The sequence below is a fragment of the Myxocyprinus asiaticus genome, chromosome 43 (genome assembly GCF_019703515.2).
Source record: "Myxocyprinus asiaticus isolate MX2 ecotype Aquarium Trade chromosome 43, UBuf_Myxa_2, whole genome shotgun sequence".
NCBI lineage: Eukaryota > Metazoa > Chordata > Actinopteri > Cypriniformes > Catostomidae > Myxocyprinus > Myxocyprinus asiaticus.
The window spans coordinates 962,894-983,801 of NC_059386.1; the positions used below are offsets into that span (position 1 = coordinate 962,894).

Sequence of the window (20,908 nt, forward strand, 5' to 3'; positions counted from 1 at the left end):
ATATTTAGGAATAATTATTTATTCTCAGCTTTCTTTTAAAAAACAGTGAAAGTCAATCTAGCCAGTTTTAGATACATTAGAAACAGCTTGACTAAAGATGCAGCAGTGTTATTCATGAATGCTATGATTCTTCCACATATTACATATTGCATGACCACTTGGACATAAACATGTAAGTCCACTCTTAAGCCTGTAGAAACTGTCTATAAGCAAGCTCTTAAGGTATTAGATAAAATGTCAAATAGGTTCCATCACTGTGGTATTTTAATTAAGTATACTTTTTTTTAGCTGGGAACATCTGATAAACTTTGCTAATTTAGTGTTGGTTTTTAAGATTTTGAATGGTTTTGCTCCACCCATATTCAAGGAGTATATTTATAAAATAACAGGAAGGTACACAAGAGCTAGTACAAGGGGTGATTGTAACATACCATTGAGCAAGTCATGGTAGTTTCTCAAAACAACAAAAAAATTGGTTGATGTCAAATCAAAACTGTCAACATTTATAGGTATTTAGTGTAATATTTTGTTTTTTATTAATTGAAATTAGTTTTTATGTGATGTGTGATTGAGTTGTCTCTCGCTCTCTCTTTCTTTTTTTCTTTCTTTTTAACATCAACCTGCCCAGGGACTACAGATAAAAATTGGCCATCTTGGCTAAATCTGGCACATTTTACATTGATATTATGTTTCTTAATGTGTATTGTCCCTGATTAAATAAATTAATTCATTAATGCAAATAAATATAAATTATTATTATTATTTTCGGTTCGTTCTCAGCAGAAATTTTATTTTTTCATTCCGGATCCTGTGTTCCGCTGCCTCTTTTCCAAATGGTAACAGGTTAGAATGAAATATAATAACGGTTAATAATGTTCTTTTTAAAATGACGGTACTGTTAAGGATGGGTGATATACCAGTTGCAGTGCTGCCAGATTTCGCAAGCAAAACAAGGGACCTTGTCTGGAAAAAAAGGCTCAAAATAAGGGACATGCCTCAACCACAATAAGCGAAAATAAGCAATTAAATGTATGTGGGGGAATTAGCAGCATAGAAATCATAAAAAGCATAATATAATGAAGCCTGTATAAAGTATTGTCTTTCAAATAAATGTATTTTTAATATTAAACATTTCCTAAAAAATATTTTAAATATTTTAAATATAAGTCTGGCCATCAAAAATCAATATATAGTCAACATCTCTCTCTCCTGCACACACTGCATGGGCGTGTTTGGACTAAATGTCACCTTATGGATAATTTATTTTAATAACCTATCTGCTTCTCAGTCAAAGACTTGGAAACAACCGAGAAATGTCCTTTTTACCTCTACTGTTTTTCATTGTATCTGGATCTACCGTGCATGTATATGTAGTAATTATATATAGTTGTTAAAAAGGTCTTCAGCTTGTCAGGGTATGCTACATCCAGAACATGAAATTAGGCAAAGCAATGTGTAATGTAGCAGTTTCCTTCAGTATTAAAGCATATGATTATGTTCTACTAAAAAGAGAGAGGCCTCATTTTATCAGACAACAGGAAGTGGTCTAATTCTGAAAAATCACTGTGATAAACCCTTTGGTCTTTAGTTTCATATGAAAATTATCTTAACAAATTTAAACATGTTATTAAAGGTGCTGTAAGCGATTTCAGCCGTTCTACTTCCACGAGACTGAGCCGTTGGATTAGCTACAACACCTCTTTCCAAAACCCCGCACTCCAAAGATACCAAATGAGCTTTATTGAGACCGACATCGTGCGGAAATGGTTGTTTAAAACACAGCAGCAAAATAGTGCCCTCAACTGATAACTGTTATGAACAACATGGCATAAAATTGGCAGTAAGTCTCAGTAATTCGCTGCAACTACAATACTATGAGAACAAGCAAAATGATTGACAGGCAGAAGGCGTCATTGTCTGCAGACACATATTTATTTGCTGTTTACAAAGTCTACAGCTGTCACAGAGACCGGTGAGATATTTCAGGACACTTACTTCAATAATATCTTTAAGGGAGTAGGCACATTTTTTGCATACATTTCCATGCAAAAATCACTTACAGCACCTTTAACCAGCTACCAGCATTTAAAAATAAAGTTTTCACTGGTTTTTGGTTTAGTTCAGCAAAAAATTTCGTTAGTTTTTGGTTTTTACTTCTTGAATTGTTTTTAGTCCCTGCCCCTGGATTAAATCATACATGGACATCTTAATAAAAAGTGCTTTGAGTGAAACTGTGGTAGACGTGTCACATCTTAAGTTTGTCAATTAACCTTCACAGCTCATCACTGGTCCAGGCTCAAATCCCTCCTTACAGAGACACTCAAATCCCCCAATCACATTTGAGCATGTGCCATTTCCACACGGGTTTCCAACAGAACACTCGTCAATATCTGCATTACACACAGAAAAAACAGACAGACTTCACAAACAATACAGTGAGGAAATATAAATAAATACACTAACATCTGCGAAGAAGTTGTGAAGGGAAGCTTCTTGTTAAACATGATGAAGATCAGTTATAGTTTTCAAATTGTAATAAAATTGTGAATTGGCTAATAAGTTGTTGATAACCCAGCTGAAACTGTTTTTAATATGAATCAGCTAAATGTCAAGTTAATATTAAAAAATGATCTGGTGACCAAAATAAAATATGAACATTAAATATAGATTTCAAATAACAGTCTAAGCAATCTATCAACAGCTTCTGCCAAATGTAAATAAGCAGCATTTTTAGATTTTCAGTGCAATAGATTCAATATTGATATTGAATTTTATATAGTTTTATATAGTTATGTAGTATAGTTATAGTTTTTAATAAAATATTAATACTTTAGGTTAAAATTTGCATTATTATATAAGGGAAAGTGTAAATCTTTAGCCCTGTCTATAATTTCTTTTTCAGAGAAAGCTTTCACTGTATTTAAATCACTTTTGTGCCTTCATAAGTTGATTTTAAATTACTCTGCAGTGTGACACATTTTTAAAAGTACAAATATTCCATTTAATACGATGTCAAAAAACGACATGCAATAACAAAATGCTGTTTATATAGTCTAAGATGGAGTTCATCAACCAAAAGTATTTCATGTCAAGTACACATAGACAATGGTACTTATTGGCAGGCAAAGATGGAATCTGTGTGCACAAAATTCCACAGAAAGCTCCACAGATTTCCGCAGAACTGCAACCTCTGTCCTTCAAAAATGTCTACACATCCCCAAACTCTTGCATGTTTGTTTATCAAATATTTTTGCTAATATGGGTATGCTTTCAGCTACAACTAAGAGTCTCAGTCCTTAACACATTTTTCTATGTTTAAAACCCTTCCACGGAATTAAGCAGATTTTCCCTTAAAATTAGCAAAGAATATGCAAAAATAAATAAACAAATAAAAAAAAAAGTCTGCAGATTCCATATGGGCCTGTTTATTTTCCATGTTCACACTGAAAAGTTTTGCCAGTGACAACTGCATTTAAAATTCCTTTAAATTATCATTCTGTGTGTACAGAACGCTGGTCCCTACCAAACTCACAATGATTGAAATGGAGATGACCTTATTGGTCTGCAAATGTTAGTAAGCCAATGTCAATAGAGGCATTGTGTTTATGTTTGTTTTACACTATTTAAAGGGGTCATGTCATAAGGAATTTTTCTTGATCTTTAGACATATAAGAGTTTAATGTAATTTTAAAACATACAGTTAGTTTCAGAACTCAAAATGTTTTCCCTATTTCAAAAAGAGCATTTATTGACACCAAGCTACCAAGCCTACATCACTTGGGGGCCTTAATTAATGCATGACCACCTCCACAGCAAGAGATCAATGTCTCCTTATACATCATCGTCTCTAAGGTCCGCCCACTGGTGCACAGTCAGAGTGAATGATGAGAGAGCTGGACAGGTAGTACAGCCATTGCTATACACCCTGTGGCACCATTGCTGTAGTTAACTACCATTGCTTAACTAACAAAGATGTTGGGGACGATTCTAAAATGTCTTGCATGCAAAAACATTATTGGTTACATAAGCCCTGCTTAGTGAGCGCACCTGACACCACATGAGGTGCGGAGGAAAAGAAATCGCTCACATTGGTTTTTTCATTCTTCCATCATTGCATCAAATTTGGATGTGAGAATGTGAACAAGATTCTACACCTGTGTAGATGGTCAAAGGAGCTGTTAGACTTGGTGAGTCTGTTGTCAATATCTCTCATATAGTTGACTCATTTGTAATTATTCTGCCAAGATAGGTGAAGTGGTCCACGCTTTTAAGCTGATAGTTGTTGATGTTGATTGAAGATGCACTGTACTTAGACTGCAGTGGTGGGGGTTGTACATAACCTCTTCTTCAGGCTGGTGGTAAGGCCAAAAGCAGAGGCTGCCTCAGAACAGTAGTTCACTAAACACTGTAGTCTGTGATGAGCAACTGAACAATGAGAGGTTCATAGGTTTTGGTTTGTGTAAGAAGTCTGTGCAGGTTAAACAGGCCAGCATCATTTCTGAACTGGATGTTGAGTCCATCATTTATGTTGATATTTGCTTCCTTAAGCAAGATGCTGAAGAATATGGTAAAAAGTGTGGGAGTGAGGAAAAAACCCAATGTTATAGAGCTTGGCCTGTTCAGTCTGACCTTGTTGTAGTTGTTTAATGATGAATAAACATTGCAGAGGACATTCCAGTTTTGTGACCAGACCAGCCTGACAGTTTCAAATGCCTTTGTGAGGTCAGTGCAGTGGCATACAAGCCCATGTTCTGCTCCCAAAACATTTTGTGGAGTCCGGAAGAGTCTTTGATCTTTAAAACAGTCTGCACTGGGCATGAGTCTGGTGTCACTCTATCTTTCATGTCCTGCTGTCATACTGGGATCTAGCAGGTGTCAATACTTTGTGCAGGGGTATCTCTAGGTGCTCTTGAACTGGGCTTTTCAGCAGAAGAGGGAGTTTGTTATGGCAAGTTTGTGTTCTGAGCAGAACTCCAGAAGCATACGTCCATTGTCATTCATGTTGCCAATCCAATGAGGCATGAGGTAGCTGGGATAGGCTCAAGCAGCCCTGCGACCATACATAGGATTAGCGGTTATAGAAAACTGATAGATGGATAGAACTCAATGAGTTCCAAGGATCATTGTAAATTGGTCTCCTTGGATAGGAAGGCCGAAGAACATAAGACGATCTGAGTGGCAGTTTGGAAGTTTCTGAAGTTTGTTCACAATGTTATTTCTGATCGTGTAGCCTGCACCCTCCTTGAACAGAGAACAGTGGTCTGAAAGGTGGACTTCACTCAGGGCTGCAGTATTCAACCTTTCTAGCTTTCTTGCTAGGGAGCATCTAAGGCTAATCATCTTAAGCTTGTTTGTAGTCAGATGATGTCATCTGAATTGAGCATTGTACAGGCATTCCAGCATGCAAGTTGTCAGGTATCATATATTCAAGCGATATGGAGAATGCCCATTGGCTGCACAAGCCAAATGCGTTCTTACTGCTGGATGGTGTTGTTGCCTCAATCAATATACAAATGATCAAGACACCTGGATGCACATTTTAAGCCGTGGGCTTCCAGTGCCATCATGCACTTACCAGTTTAATGTCTCTCCCATTGCAACAGGACTGTAAAGGGCTTTTGTGGAACCTTCCTACCTGTGTTTGTACATAATTGTCATGCAGATCAGCTCACATATGCCAATCCCTACTAGGTGGGTTGCCATCCAAGTTTATCGAGCTCCACCTGCCCGTGTTTACTATTTAACTCAGTGATTCTCAGCCCTGTTCCTGGAGCCCCCCTACACTACACATTTTGGATATCTCCCTAATCAAACACACCTGATTCAACTCATCAGCTCGTTAGTGGAGACTCCAAGATCTGAATTGGGTGTGTCAGAAAAGGGAGATATACAAAATGTTCCAGGAACAGGGTTGAGAACCACTGATTTAATTTCCAGCAGAGTATTAGATTGAGGTGGTCTGCTGCATCCTCCACTATATAACGCTCAGAACCAACCAGCAAGATTGAAACTGAACCGTGCAAATTGAATTGAGATTTTGTGGGCACGTTTGTGCTGTTGCCTATTCTGTATAATTTCTTTAGTGAATCGGGTGCTAAACCAGTGCAGACAGTGCATGCAAATAACCAGAACTTTTACTAGGTATAATTCATTCTCAGTGAAGTTCCCCCTTTGTGAACTGAACAAGTTTGAGGCCAGAGTGAAGTTGTGAAGTTTTAAAAATGGTTTGTTTAAGGTTCTGTTTAGTTCAGTGGTCTCTTACCATCACAGTTTGTTTCTGTGAAGTCCAGTGTGTAGCCTGTGGGACATTCACAGCGGAAGGAGCCATCTGTGTTGATGCAGCGGCCATTCACATATATCTCTGGGTTCTCCACACACTCATTCAAATCTGTGACACCCAGAGAGCGAGAGAACAGTTTGTGTTCTGCATGGTCAACTCTTCAATGGTTTAGCTTCAATTTTCTGCAATCTAAGTTTGCTGTTGTGCTATCTGGCACTGAATTTTACCCCAGAAATCCATAGAATATCACTTTATCAATATCAAATGACAGGACAAACAACAAATTCTTTGTAATTCTCACAATGTTACAATCTGTAGAGTATAACCTATGAGAATCAAACAAGCATTGACAGGTTCAAATTATGTGAGTTCCAAACGTTAATTTGTATTTTGTCTTTCTTCTCTTAGTGCAGTTACCGATGCATGTGTCCCCAACACCTGAAACAATCCCATGACCAAAAGGACATAGATCCAGAAATCCAGCAGTGAAAACATGAAATCATGAGTATAAATATGGTTCATTGTTGTGGTGGATGACACTGATGATTTGAAGGAGATGTGAACCCAGGTACCATTGTGTTCTTTAGGACACAGCTCACAGGGGTCGCCCCAGCCCTCTTTAGCCATTATACTACAACAGCACTTGGCCTTGCTAGTGTTGAATGCCTGTGGTATGGAGCACTTGCCATTTTCAAAGAGTGTAAAACAGAAGCTCTCTCTAGTGTCTGACAAAACAAACAACAGATATATGCAATGAGATACTGTTCCTTACTCATTTTTATTTGATGCCATTATACAGTTAATATATTCCTTTCATAGTGTGAAAAATGACACCTTCAAATTACAATGGAAATAGCAAGCAGCCCACACAAAAGCGTGTGATGATTAAATTCATGTTACCTCATTCACGTACCTTAAATCCTGAAATAAATTCAATATGCATTAAAAGGCAGATATATCATAATTTTATTTGTATGTAGGCATACATCTGTATAAGTCAGTTTGAATTTAGATTTGTCAGGTTATCGTCCTGGTTACTGTCATAACCTCCGTTCCCTGATGGAGGGAATGAGACGTTGTGTTGATGTAGTGACACTAGGGGTTACTCTTGGGAGCCCCAAACACCTCTGCTTTTTTTAAAAAAGGCCAATGAGAATTGGCGAGTGGAATTTGCATGCCATTCCCCCAGACATATGGGTATAAAAGGAGCTGGTATGCAACCACTCATTCAGGTTTTGTGTTGAGGAGCCGAGACCAGGTCACGGCCATTTCAGCAGGTAGTTCAGCGTTGTGGCAAGAGGGACACAATGTCTCGTTCCCTCCATCAGGGAACGGAGGTTACGACAGTAACCAGGATGTTCCCTATCTGTCACTCATTCGAAGTTGTGCCACAACTAGCTGAACTGTGTTGCGTGAACTGGCGGTGTGTGACTGGCAGACTGCGGTGTGCCTCGTAGCCAGTGCACCAGGCTGTAACGTAACCTCCCCCAACGCTCTTATGAGCATCGAACGGTCCATCAGGAACAAGTCGACTGCCCAACTATAGGGACAGGCTAGCCCAGCCGAGGCCTCTTTTCCCTCTCTTATCTCCCCAAAAAGAGTGGAATTTGTTAACTGACTGGGAGCCATAAGTGTCTGCATTGGGGGTGTCCCTCCCAAAGGGAAGACACCGCGGAGACCACACCCCGCCCAAAAAGGGGGAGGGGGGGGGTATTTTGAGTGGAATACGTCACATGGTCTTACCGAGTCTTGTCGGAAGTATGTCATGTGGAGAGGTCCCATGGTAGGTCCTACCCAAAGGGGGAGTAGTTTCTACAGAGCATGGCGACCGGAAGACGCAGTTTGCCATCAGGGAAACAATTTTGCGGAAGATATTACATGGGGTCGCCTTCGGGGAACCAGCACATGTGGAGCACCTACCTCAGTACAGGGTCTCATTAGAGCACGTACTGGGCCGGTCAGCGAGTTTCTCCACAAACTCAGCTGCCAGAGGGCTAAGGAGGAAAGTCATCCAGGGATCACAGTCTGTGAATATGACTGGGAGTCAAGAGCACACGTCTTCACCTCAAGGGAGGGGAAAGGCGCTATGCGCAAGCGGTACACCCGGCCAGTTGTCCCAGAACTTACCTGCTCGTGCCTGCCAATACACGGGACGAGACCGGCTCAACCCGGAGATTGTAGAACCTCGCGAAGGTGTTGGGTGTTGCAGATGTCTGCCAGAGGCGCCACTGGCCAGGGCCCAGGAGGCCGCCACACTCCTGGTGAAGTGGGTTCGTAACCCTGCAGGGGGTGGCACGTCCTGAGCCTGATATGCCATCATGATGGCGTCGATGTCCCAGTGGGCGATCCTCTGTTTGGTGACAGCGCTTCCATTCCGCTATCCACCAAAGCAAACAAAGAGCTGCTCGGAGCTTCTAAGGCTCGGCGTGCGATCCAAATAGATGCGTAAAGCTTGCACCGACACAGCAATGCCAAGGCTGGGTCTGCTTCCTCCTGGGGAAGCGCTTGTAGGTTCACCACCTGATCCCTAAAAGGAGTCGTGGGAACCTTGGGCACATAGCCCGGTCGGGGTCTCAGGATCATGTGAGAGTAACCCGGACCGAACTCCAGGCACGATTCACTGAAAGAGAGCGCCTGCAGGTCCCCTACCCTTTTGATGGAAGTGAGCGCAGTCAGGAGGGCAGTCTTCAAAGAGAGTGCCTTAAGCTCAGCTGACTCCAAGGGCTCAAAGAGAGCTCCCTGTAGACCCCGAAGGACTACGGAGAGGTCCCATGAGGGGATGAGGCATAGTCTGGAGGGATTCAACCTCCTAGCGCCTCTCAGGAACCTGATGATCAAGTCGTGCTTCCCCAAATACTTACCATCTACTGCATCGTGATGCGCCAAAATAGTGGACCGCAACGTTGCCATGGTCATGTCCATCCACAAACGATGTCTCCGTGTAGGCAGCACCCAGACAAGCAAGACAGCGATCGTGGCCGTCAGAAGTGGAGAGATATCGACCACAACCAGGAAAAACACACAGACGGAAAGGCATCTTTAAAAAAACGTTCTGTGTGTGCCACTCTTTTAGAAAGAAAATATCCTCTTTTTTTTCTTTGAATATACTCTTTCAGTTGTTTCTGCCGAAATGCCCAGGGGCGTTCTCTGCACTCCACGGGTGCAGAGGGGGAGAAGCCGCTGAAATGCGCCATAGAATCCAGCAGATGAGGTGAATGAACTTTGCGGATGAATTCAGCTTCAATGAATAGAACTGCTTGGCTCCGAAGAGAAAATCTGAATGAGTGGTTGTATACCAGCTCCTTTTATACCCGTATGTCCGGGGGAGTGGCATGCAAATTCCACTCGCCAATTCTCATTGGCCTTTTTTACAAAAAGCAGAGGTGTTTGGGGCTCCCAAGAGTGACCCCTAGTGTCACTACATCGACACAACGTCGAGTGAGTGATAGATAGGGAAACTGAATTACCATAACAGCGGCGTTTATCTTCTGACTGCACAAATCCAGGTTTACACACACACTCAAAGCTGCCCAGACTGTTGAAGCAGGAGCCATACATACAGATGCCAGGCTCCTCTGAACACTCATTCACATCTGTGAACACATACAAACACATTAGCACATCAGAGTAATTAATAAAAAAATAGCATCCTGTATAAACTCATTAGCATGAAGGTATATGAACTGTTGAAAATATTCTCTCCTTTTTTAGCATTTTAAACTGTTTTAAGAAACCAGTACTAGTCCTACATTTTTCAAGACACAGCAAGTGAGGACTATTTAAACAGAGTAATAGTAATATAGAATATATAGTCTATATTCTGAAAACTTTGAATGTTAAAATTAGATCATACTAATGTTCATAATTCACTCAAAATATTTTTTAACTGATGACATCTAGAGTGCGATAATCAAATATTTACTGAATAATATAATAATAAAGAATAACATAAGTAATCTCTTGTCAGGCATATAAAGTGGTACTCTTACCTGCACAATGCTCATTGTGGACAATATAACCTTTAGGACACACACATCTGAAAGATCCATCCAGATTCACACATGTTCCAGAAGCACATGTCCCAGGGATCATTCTACACTCATTAATATCTGCATTTATCAACAGACAAGACAGACAGCTATTATATCAACAAAGGACTCACATCTATTTACAAATCCCACAAAAGAATAATAGTGTGCAATTATATAGAATAAAAACAGTGTGGCGGAACGACCATCCCTCTCATCATCGTCGCCCCACCTCTGAGGGCCGTCTTTCAGCCAGGTTCACGACGGTAGTTGGGCAGGATATGAGAAGAGGTGTATAATTAATAGCCTTGTCTGGGCAGCAGGGGGAATGAGGCTGCCAAACAAACGTAGAGCATTGCCTCTTCTCGGGGAGCCGCCTTCTATTCTCCATGTGTTCACACACAGGCATCCTCGCAGGCCAGACGATCAGAGTGGGGAGGGTTCGGCCGAGTTAGATGCGCCACCGGACCCGCTCCTCAGACCCACGGTGCGAGTTAGATGTGACGCAAGGGAGGACAGCACGCGTTGCGGTCGACAGGCTAGAGGCCAAGGCTGCCTTCCCCTCTCACCTGCGGCCCTGGGAAGACAGGCCACCAAGGATGCCGCCACCCCATGCGCCTCGGACCAGGAGGGGAGCGTGTGCGTCCATCAGACCCCGCTCATGCCTGGGCCATTCCATGGACACTCCCCTGACCTTCACTGAGCCCCGTTTTACAGTGAGGATGCCAGATCCCTTTTATTTTGAACACCATCCCCCCTGGACTCTATTTTCCACATTTTGTGACATTTTATGTTTATTATTATTTCCAATAAACACCTCTCTGAGGCTTGACACCACACCCCCTGTGTCTGTCTCTTGCTCACCCCGCCTTAACAAGTATATACAATTTGAGCAACTAGCTCACTGCAAATAAGCAAACTGGTAACAGATGATAATTAAAACCCCTAATAATCTGATTTTTACAACAATGAGTGTGCCACAAAAGCAGACATTTATCAGAGACTGCCTTGCTATCTGTCCCTGAATCCCAGTGGCTGGTGAGAGCTGCCTTCAGATCATGTTCTCATTCTGCTGCCTGAATCACTAGCTCCTGTCTATCCTCTGAGCATCATGAGAACTCCACTTCATGGGTTTGAGTCCAGCTACACATGTAGATCCCTCAGGGTCTGTTGGAGCTGTAACTTTGTCATATCAATTAAACCAAGGTGGTACCTCAGTGTCCAGTTTAACCAAATGAATGAATAAACAACTAAATAGTTGTATAAGTATATAAGTAAATAAAAAAATTAAAAAACATGAGATATATTTTCTACTCCAGTCTCAGATGGATATGTTCACCCAAAAATAAAGCACACGACTAAATAAATAATAAAGTAAAACTTAGTTCACCTATACAGTTCTTGCCATCCAGAGTGAGTTCAAAACCCTCTTTACACAGGCACTGAAAGGATCCCACATTATTAACACACTGGCCGTTCCTGCAGAGCTGAGAGTAAAACACTGAACACTCGTCAGTATCTAGAAATGATATCAGAACACATGAATGAGTCCCACTATGAAATAAATGTCTAGTCAATTCAATGAACAGCAGTTAGTTTAGAAAAGCATGTTCATGGAAGCAACAGCTGTACCTGTACTGTAGTTATTATGGGCGAGCTCAAATCCAGGATGACAGATACAGTTATAAGAGCCCACAGAGTTTTTACATGTGCCGTTCCCACATGGTTGATATGAGCACTCGTCAACATCTACATAAGAAGATACAAACAAACTGCAACTGATTTGAATGAGTTAATTAAATTAATATATTTTTAGATAAAACATACATCTCACAATGATCAGAAGGTCAAATTCACATTTGCAGTTAGATCTTACAGTTCTAATTTCGAGCCTCATGAAACACTCTATTTGTATTTAGACAAAATCTTCCAGTACTGATGGGGCAGACTGTGATACAGGTGAACTCATGCAGGTCTTACCCATGCACATTCTGCGGTTTAGTGTTGCTGTAAAGCCGCTCTGACACACACATTCGTACCCTCCTGGTATGTCCACACAATCTCCATGATGACACACATTTGGCATCTCCACACACTCGTTACGGTCTGAAAATCAGTGTTTATGAAGGTACAAAGATGGGTATGTGAAATTCAAATGACTCTGTAACATGACTTGGTCGATCCAATTTGTCAAATAAATCATTGTTCTCACAATGTTGAACCAAACCATGTTATCACTGATTATGACTTATGCATAAAGACTCTCCAGCTATACAAGTGTTATCAAAGGATATCTATTTTATATATATTCTGCAGCTCAGGTAAAAATAAATAAATAAATAAATAAATAAACATTTAAATGAATATTCCGGGTTCAATACAAGTTACGCTCAGTTACCAGTATTTGTGGCATAATGTTGAACACTACAAAAATGTATTTTGACTTGTCAATGCACAATCTACAAGACAGTTGTAATGTCTTTCACATTAGTGCATGTAGCTCACCAGTGCATTCTCCATTAGGTGAGAGTATGTAACCATCAGAACATTCACACTGATAGCCGCCTGGACGGTTGATGCAGTCAGCATATCTCTGACACACACGTTCACCACTGCTGCACTCATCAATGTCTGAACACACACACATTTCAATTAAACACTAAAACAATGGCAGTCTTGGAGAGTTTGAGAAAGGGGTTGAAAATTCTGCAATTATTTCTGCAATTCTGTTAGGTGACATAAGAAATGAGTGAAACAAAGCATCAGACCTTCACAGATGAGCAGCAGGTCATTATAACTGAAGCCGGTCGGACACTCGCAACGGAAACTGCCAATACGGTTGATACACACACCATGAGCACAGATGCCTGGGATTTCATGACATTCATCAATATCTGAAAAGATCACAGCAGACCAAAACCATTACATATAATTACAACAGTTTCTATTTAAATATGTCAATAACTTGAGATTTGTTTTAACTTGTTTCACCTTTCGGTTTTCCTGTTTCAATATCAATCTTAAATCCAGTCACACTGCCACAGAGACTTTGAAAGCCACCTATAAACACATAGGTTAACATCATTAACTCCCAGTCACATGCATGTATGTGTATGTGTGTGTACACGATTTGCTCACCTGTGCCAGTGGTTGGGCAGGCCTGGCAGGGTTTATTCCAGGCTTTGCCCATATTGTAGGCACAGCAGCACAGTCTCTGTGTGGTGTTAAAGGTCAACTGGTGTTCACAGTTGGACGTATTGTAACTACGGTAACGCAGACTTTTCCTCATATCTACAATAACACACAATCCTCATTAGTGTGTTACAACTATGTAAAAGTATGTAAAATACACTGAAACACGCACCCATGCGGCTGTTTCCTCCGTTTACTTGCATGTAGTCCTGCGGGCACACGCACGTGTAGTTGCCCAGTGTGTTGTAGCAGGTGCCTGGACCACAAACCCGCGAACTGTGCACACACTCATCGATATCTGAAACACATCGATTATACTCATACTCACCTCTCTAAACATCTGTCAGAGAACACAGTGTTTTAGTTTATCACACAATGACAGCTCTCTTACCCTCACAGATACGGTTGTCGATGTTGAGGTGATATCCAGTGGGACAGTCACACTGGAAACTTCCAAACGTATTGGTACAGTTTCCACCCTGACAGAGGCCCGGCAGCTCCTGACATTCATCGATATCTGACACAAGACACAATAAATTATCCTGAAACACAGATCAGATACAGATGTACTGGATACACACAGTAACCTTACAGTATCTTACTGGCTGTTCAAATGTAATGAATTTATTGACTACAATTTTTCAAGGAATTGTGAGCTGTGATTGACAATTATTTCAGTGGTGCAGTGAAATGGTTACCTTCCAGGATTATGGTGATGGGGTTGGGTTTGAACCCCTCTCCTCCAGGACATAGTGTATTATACTCCGCTTGAGACACACAATATGGCCATCAATCATCTCTAACACTTCTTTTATTCAATTTGATAATTTATTTTTGCAATATGCACAACAATGTGAAATAAGTTATGAATCAAACTATAAATCACGTGATAACACTGATTTTGAATTATACTGATTGAATAGCTACAAAATTAACTAAATTTAGACTAAATAATAAGAACAGGCTAATGTACCATACCCTAGTCTAAAAACATCTCTCCACTCTGTGACATATTTCATATATAAAGTAAATTATCCAGGGGATCAGGTGAAGTGGATACTTTTTAAAGTCAGGTTTATACTTGATTCATCCACATCAACAGGGGCTGAGTCAGCTATAGCTCTTCGGTTTAGAGAGGTTATTTGCATGGCAGCCAAGCCACTGTATACTTCTACAGTATGCCTGAGAATCATTGTGCATTGTCTCTCGAATTTAAGATGAGACAGATTCTCGCTCTTGTGTGGTCAGAGTGCCCCAACCCACAGAGGTGGTTATGCAAAAACAACATGACACAACCATAGGAGAACCTCTGCGACTAAATGTGTTGATGAGAAGATTGGAACCTTCCAAGGTTACCCAGTTCTTGGGTATGAGATTGGATACAAGAACTGCAACATTGAGCTTGAACTTAGAAAGGCAAAGGCCCATCAGTATCTGCATTTCTCACTTTCAAGTAGGGACAAAAGTAAGCTGAAGGCTCTGCCTCATGAGTCTCATAACAGCTACAGTGCAGGTAGTCCTACAAGCTCCCTTGTAGCAATGTCTGCTGGGTTTAGTGTGCAACCTTAAGACTATCATGTCAACCAAGGTGCTGGTTACCCAGAGGTGGAGATGCACAGAGAATATAGTGAGTTCAAACAGCTAGTATCCTTCAACAGCTAGTATCAACAGAGTAGTCTAAGCACACTGGGGAGTCAGTGGGTACTAGAGCAGCAGCTTGGTATATCAGTGTGTTGGAACTAAGAGCAGTTTACCTTGAACTTCAGCACTTCCTGCCACAACTTAAGGGCTATCATGTATTGTCCAAACCAACAGCACAAAGGATCCAGCATATATAAACAGGCAGGGGGCTTTGGCTCTTCCCTGAGTCAGCAAATGCACAAACTATTCTGGTACCACATACAGTGGCTTCAGCTCTGTGTTTCCTCGATTCAGCCTTCTCCAAGTCCTTCTTAGAAGTGGAGAATGTGAGACTGGTCTTGGTGGCCCCAAACTGGTCCCACATGGAGTGGTTCTAACACATTCCACTCCTTCTAAATAGGACATTTAGAAGCTCCAAGTCAGGAGGGAACTGCAGTCTCATGCACAGGAGGCACTTTCTCATCCTTTCCCTCAGAGCCCCAGACTCTGGGATTGGCCCCTGAAAGGTCCAGATTCTTGGTGATAGAGCTGCCAGAACACATTATGGCCCTTCCTCCTTCTATGAGGTCAGACAATTCCTTTTGATCAGAGTGTTACTGGTGTGAAGTGTACCAGGTGAACTTCCTTACATCTACAGCTGTGATCTTCTTTTGCTTTTGCAGGAACAGCTCAATGCAGCAAAGTCTCCCACAACCATCAGAGGCATAGTGGCCACTTTTAATGCTACTCGAGTTGGGGATTACATGCTATCTGAGCACTGCTGTGTCCTGATTTCACAATTTCTCAAGGTTGCTCAAAGATGCATAGCCCATAGCAAGAAAATCGTCCTTAGCTCATTGGGACTTGAACCATGTTCTAAGGGCATGTTGGCTTGTGAGACCCTTGAATCAGCAGACCTGAAATGACCCTCCTGTAAGAATGCTTTTCTCCTGGCAATGACTTCTGCTAGGAGAGGGGGAGAACTCCAGGTGCTCTCTGTCCATCACAGCCGCAGGCACATTTGACACGAGGTGTGGTAACTTCATGGACTTTGTGGCGGCATGCTTCTCTGGAGGAGATTTACATCTATGTCTTCTTTCGCAAAATTGTATCTGTTAAATGTTGCGGTCAGAGGAGTTTTTGTTTTTGTCGAAAATAACAATGTTCTCCTATTCCCCGTTCAGAACTGGGCCTCATTTCATCACGTTTCCAACTTAAGTGTCTCTCTTTCAGTCAGCTTGGCAACTAGTGGGCTCATGTAAGTAAATTTTCAATTTTACCTCACTTTTTTGCCAGGCTGGCAAGGCAGTAATATTTGCATTTGGCGATGGTTTTTCCTTAGGCATTTTGAAATAATGTACATTTGTACATAGTAGGTTTGTTTGGCATCTTTTATACTGGACTGCACCATCCCCATTCAGTGTGTATTACAAAGTTTCACTGTACATATGTAATATGTGACAGAGTGGAGAGATAGTGTCAATATGATTAAGAATGTTCAGTTATGATGCAGCCTTTGTTCTCTGAGTGAAGAGATCTCTCCACCTTGAAGCAGTAACTCTTTATAAGGCACTAATTGATTAACCATGACTGGCATAGCCGGAATGTCATAAAGAGTGTCCATGTCACCTGACTCAATGGGTCATTTCCCGCAAATATGAAATATATAACATGAGGAAAGATGTAAAAAGTCTCTGAAACATTGTAACCGAATAGTCTTTAAATGACTGTCAATCACTGTTTTGCATTACTGAACTATCATTGCTATCATATGATTGCATTACTGAAGGATTGTAGTATTGCAGTATTCCTCACAGGTGTTGACAGGAGGGCAGAGGTCACAAGGTTTACCCCACGCTCGTCCCAGAGAACAACAGCAGGACGAACGACTAACTCCAAATCCCGCCTCAACGTTACACGTCAGCCTACCATGGCCAAGATACGCCACCTCTAGAAAACAGTTTCCTGCTCTAGTGTCTGTCACAGAAAGAATTACACAGAACCACAATGAAAGAATACATGAGTTTTTTATTGTTTACACACTGAATGCTTCATTAAAGAGAAGAGTGCTGGATTTATGCTGTGTTTCAGACATCTTGGAACCTGGAACTAATTCTCCCACCTCTGATTTGAAAATAACCATTGGTAGGATGCTTGAGGTCGGCAAATCAATCAACCGTGACTTCAGTGAGAAGCGTCATTTGCTGTCATTTACAAGATGGTGGCGAGGATAGAGCTGGGTTATGTCTAAGTTAGTTTTGACTGTAATTATCATTCTTACCAACACAGACGATTCCAGTAAGGTTGAGTTCAAAGTCAATGGGACAGTTACACTGATAAGAGCCGGCCGTGTTCTCACAGTGACCATTAACACAGTTGATGGGATCAAGACACTCGTCCACATCTGACATAACAACAACACAAAATATGATCAGTCAGATCACAGTGAAGAAAACTGTAGAGTCTGTTACTGTAGAGTAATACCATGTTTACCTGTGCAGTTCCCTCCTGTCTTGTCCATTTCATAACCATCATCACAGATACACCGGAACATTCCCGGCATATTCTGACATGTGCCGAACACACAGATGTTCTGGAAAGAGCACTCATCTATATCTGTAACACACATTTGATTTAAAAGAAAAACATCATGCAAACATTTACACTTGAATGTAAACTTACATTTATTTTATTGATCATAACAGGCCATACACTGTACAACAATAAACTTTTCAAACAATCACACACTACTACATAGTGCAAAGCAAGGCTACTGTTAATAAAGACGATAAATATATTTTCAGTGTATTTATCTTGGATTATATTAAAAAAATAATCACATGATTTAGTTTGATTGGCTTACACAAAGCTATATGATTGGCTTTGTATTTCATTTAGCTCTGTGCTTTTACTTTGCACAATGACAATAAAGTTGAATCTAATCTAATCATTTTTGTCCAAAAAAAAAAAAAAAATAAAAAAAAAAGGACCGTCACTTGAAATCACAGGGCACGGGACAAAAGTTTGTGGGTTGGTCGCCCCCTTTCCCTGTTGCTGACAAGTAGAGGACCAACCTACCTTGACAGGTTTTGCTGTTTGCAGTGTGTGTAAAGCCGATCTCACATTCACAGCGATATTCACCAGGAACATTCAGACACTGGCCATTTTCACACAGATCTACATCATCTGCACACTCATCCATATCTGTAGGACATCCAAATCACACCAGTGAATTATGTTTTTAGGTATATTCAAGAAAGCTTTATTTGTGATAATGTGGATGATCGATGGATGTATAGGGGAACAGAGGGAAAGACTGATAGATTGCATGTATCCACAGTTTTCCTGACCAGCCACTAGGTGGGGCCTTGATTACTATGATTGCTGCTGGACTGTTCCCTATCTGTCACTCACTCGACGTTGATGTCGATGTAGTGACACTAGGGGTCACTCTTGGGAGCCCGAGACACCTCTGGTCTTTGATAAAAGGTCAATGAAAATTGGCGAGTGGTATTTGCCTGCCACTCCCCCGGACATACGAGTATAAAAGGAGCTGGTATGCAACCACTCATTCAGATTTTCACTTTGGAGCCGAACGGTCATGCTCATTGAGCTGAATACTACTGTTCATTCACCTCTGCTGGATCTGACGGCGCATTTCAGCGGCTTCTCCCCCCTCTGCACTGGTGCACTGCAGAGAACGCCCCTGGGCGCTTCGGCAGAAGAACTAGAGAGTATATTTTCTGAAAGAGCATTTTTCCCCTCTAAAAGAGTATATATTTCTCTAAAAGAGCACACACACGGAACGTCTTTTTAAAGACGCGTCTTTTTAAAGATTCTTTTCCGATTGTGTGTTATTCCTGGTTGTACTCATTATCTCTCGTCTTCTAATGGTCACGATCACTGTCTTTCGTGTCTGGGCACTGCTCATGCAGAGACAGTGTTCGTGGATGGTCATGTTCTCATTGCGAGAATATGTCCATGGCAACGTTGCGGTCACGGCTCGCCTTCGTAAGAAAGCGAGCCAACCCAGAGGCTCCCACCTCGGTCCTTTTACCCACGGGTATGAGGCCAGCACGGCTAGCACTGGGGGCGATTTGGGGACCCCGATGGGACCGCCTCCGCTGGGTATCCCCCCGCGGACCTCCCATTCCCCTGCACGCTCGTCTGCCCCGATCGGGCTTCTGGGTGAGTCCGCCGGCTCGTCTCACGGCGAGTTCGACCTCTTATTCGGAGCCCGCGAAAGTGATGAGCTCTCGAGCGCAGCATCGGAGAGTGGGCTCGTCCAGTTGGAAGCCTCAGCTGGGCTCCTCCCTTCGGGGTCGATTGCCCAGTCACAGGCTGACGCGGAGATGACGACATGCTTTCCCGGGCAGCCGCGAGCGTCGGTTAGAGTGGATTTCACCGCTCTTCCCTGAACCCTCGCGGCTCGGTGATTGGTTCCTGGGCTCGCGGCGCCGCTCAAAGCCACGCCCCGCCCCGTTCCTTTCTTCCCGGAAATGCATAAAGAGCTGACAAGGTCGCGGGATGCACTTTTTACTGCCCGGTCCCGATCTTTTCAGCTTCCCCGCCCTCACTACCCTCGATGGTGGGGCGGCCAAGGGCTATTCAGCAATCCCCCGGTGGATAAAGGCGCTCGCGGTGCACCTATGCCCGCAGAGCACCGCTACCTGGCGCGGGTGCCCAAAGCCCCCATCCAAGGCCTGTAGGTTTACGTCGTCTCTGACGGCCAAGGCCTACGGTGCCGCTGGACAAGCTGCCTCCGACCAGCACGCCATGGCTCTCCTGCAAGTCCGCCAAGGCGCTAAAGGAACTGCACGAGGGTAGTTCCACCCCGGGATTGATGCAGGAAGTGCGCTCGGCGACTGACCTCGCTCTCCGAGCAACGGAGGTCACGGCGCAGTCTCTTGGGCGGACGATGGCCACACTAGTGGTCCAGGAGCACCACCTTTGGCTCAACCTGGTCGAGATGGGCGAGGCCGACAAGACACGATCCTTGCTGCCCCCATTTCCCAGGCAGGCCTATTCGGCGACACCGTCGAGGACATTGCCCAGCAGTTCTCGATGGTAGAGCAGTAAATGGATGCTAGCCGGCATATCCTGCCACGATGCGGCTCAAGATCCCGCACCCCGTCTACTCATCGCAAAGGGTGTCCCCCTGCGGTGACTGCACCGGCTCCGCCGCAGCCCGCCCCTTCGGCCCGGCCCCGGCATGGAGCCCACCGCAGGAAGCGGACGCCACCCATCTCGCGGCCGCCCAGAACCCGTGAAAGGCTTCAAAGCGCCCTTGAGATGGGCGACCCAGGGACAATGAAACCCGCTGCTCTGGAGCTGGTAAGCAGATCTTCATCTTTTTTTTACCTTTTGCATTTTGCGCTGTATGCCCAAGTGGCTGCAGTACTCAAGAGCTCAGCAAGAGCGGTTTCCTTGTTCCCTGGGTCACGTATCCGGTGTGTATGGCCGTCATCACGACCACCGTCCACCACTCCATTTGGCAGGTTTGGCGCTCCAGCGGCGGTCTCCCGCCCCTGAGCGCCCAGCTGTGGCACAAATCCACCCCCGATGTGACATGGGGATGTCTTCACAGGTCACGAGGACAGGCCTCTTCCTCCCCCGTTGCAGCCGCCGGCCTCTGGACGGGTCCACGACTGCATTGACACATCAACTGCCTTGAGTTGTTGGCAATTCTGCTCGCCCTGTGGAGGTTTTGGCCGTTGATCCAGGGCAAGCATGTGTTAGTTCAGACAGACAACACGACAACAGTAGCATATGTCAACCGCCAAGGTGG

General features: G+C 43.1%; 1 protein-coding gene across 1 annotated transcript in view; it reads right to left on the reverse strand.

The window, feature by feature from the left end:
- LOC127433192 (fibrillin-2-like) overlaps positions 1-20,908 on the reverse strand; it is a 198,545-nt gene that overhangs the window by 55,523 nt on the left and 122,114 nt on the right. The window contains 20 exon segments of the mRNA XM_051684909.1: positions 2,271-2,390; positions 6,263-6,388; positions 6,698-6,765; positions 6,855-7,005; positions 9,748-9,873; positions 10,270-10,389; positions 11,699-11,827; positions 11,941-12,057; positions 12,289-12,414; positions 12,814-12,939; positions 13,077-13,202; positions 13,300-13,368; positions 13,447-13,599; positions 13,673-13,798; positions 13,892-14,017; positions 14,199-14,267; positions 16,936-17,097; positions 17,402-17,524; positions 17,614-17,736; positions 18,199-18,324. Coding sequence (XP_051540869.1) covers positions 2,271-2,390; positions 6,263-6,388; positions 6,698-6,765; positions 6,855-7,005; positions 9,748-9,873; positions 10,270-10,389; positions 11,699-11,827; positions 11,941-12,057; positions 12,289-12,414; positions 12,814-12,939; positions 13,077-13,202; positions 13,300-13,368; positions 13,447-13,599; positions 13,673-13,798; positions 13,892-14,017; positions 14,199-14,267; positions 16,936-17,097; positions 17,402-17,524; positions 17,614-17,736; positions 18,199-18,324 — 2,412 coding nt within the window.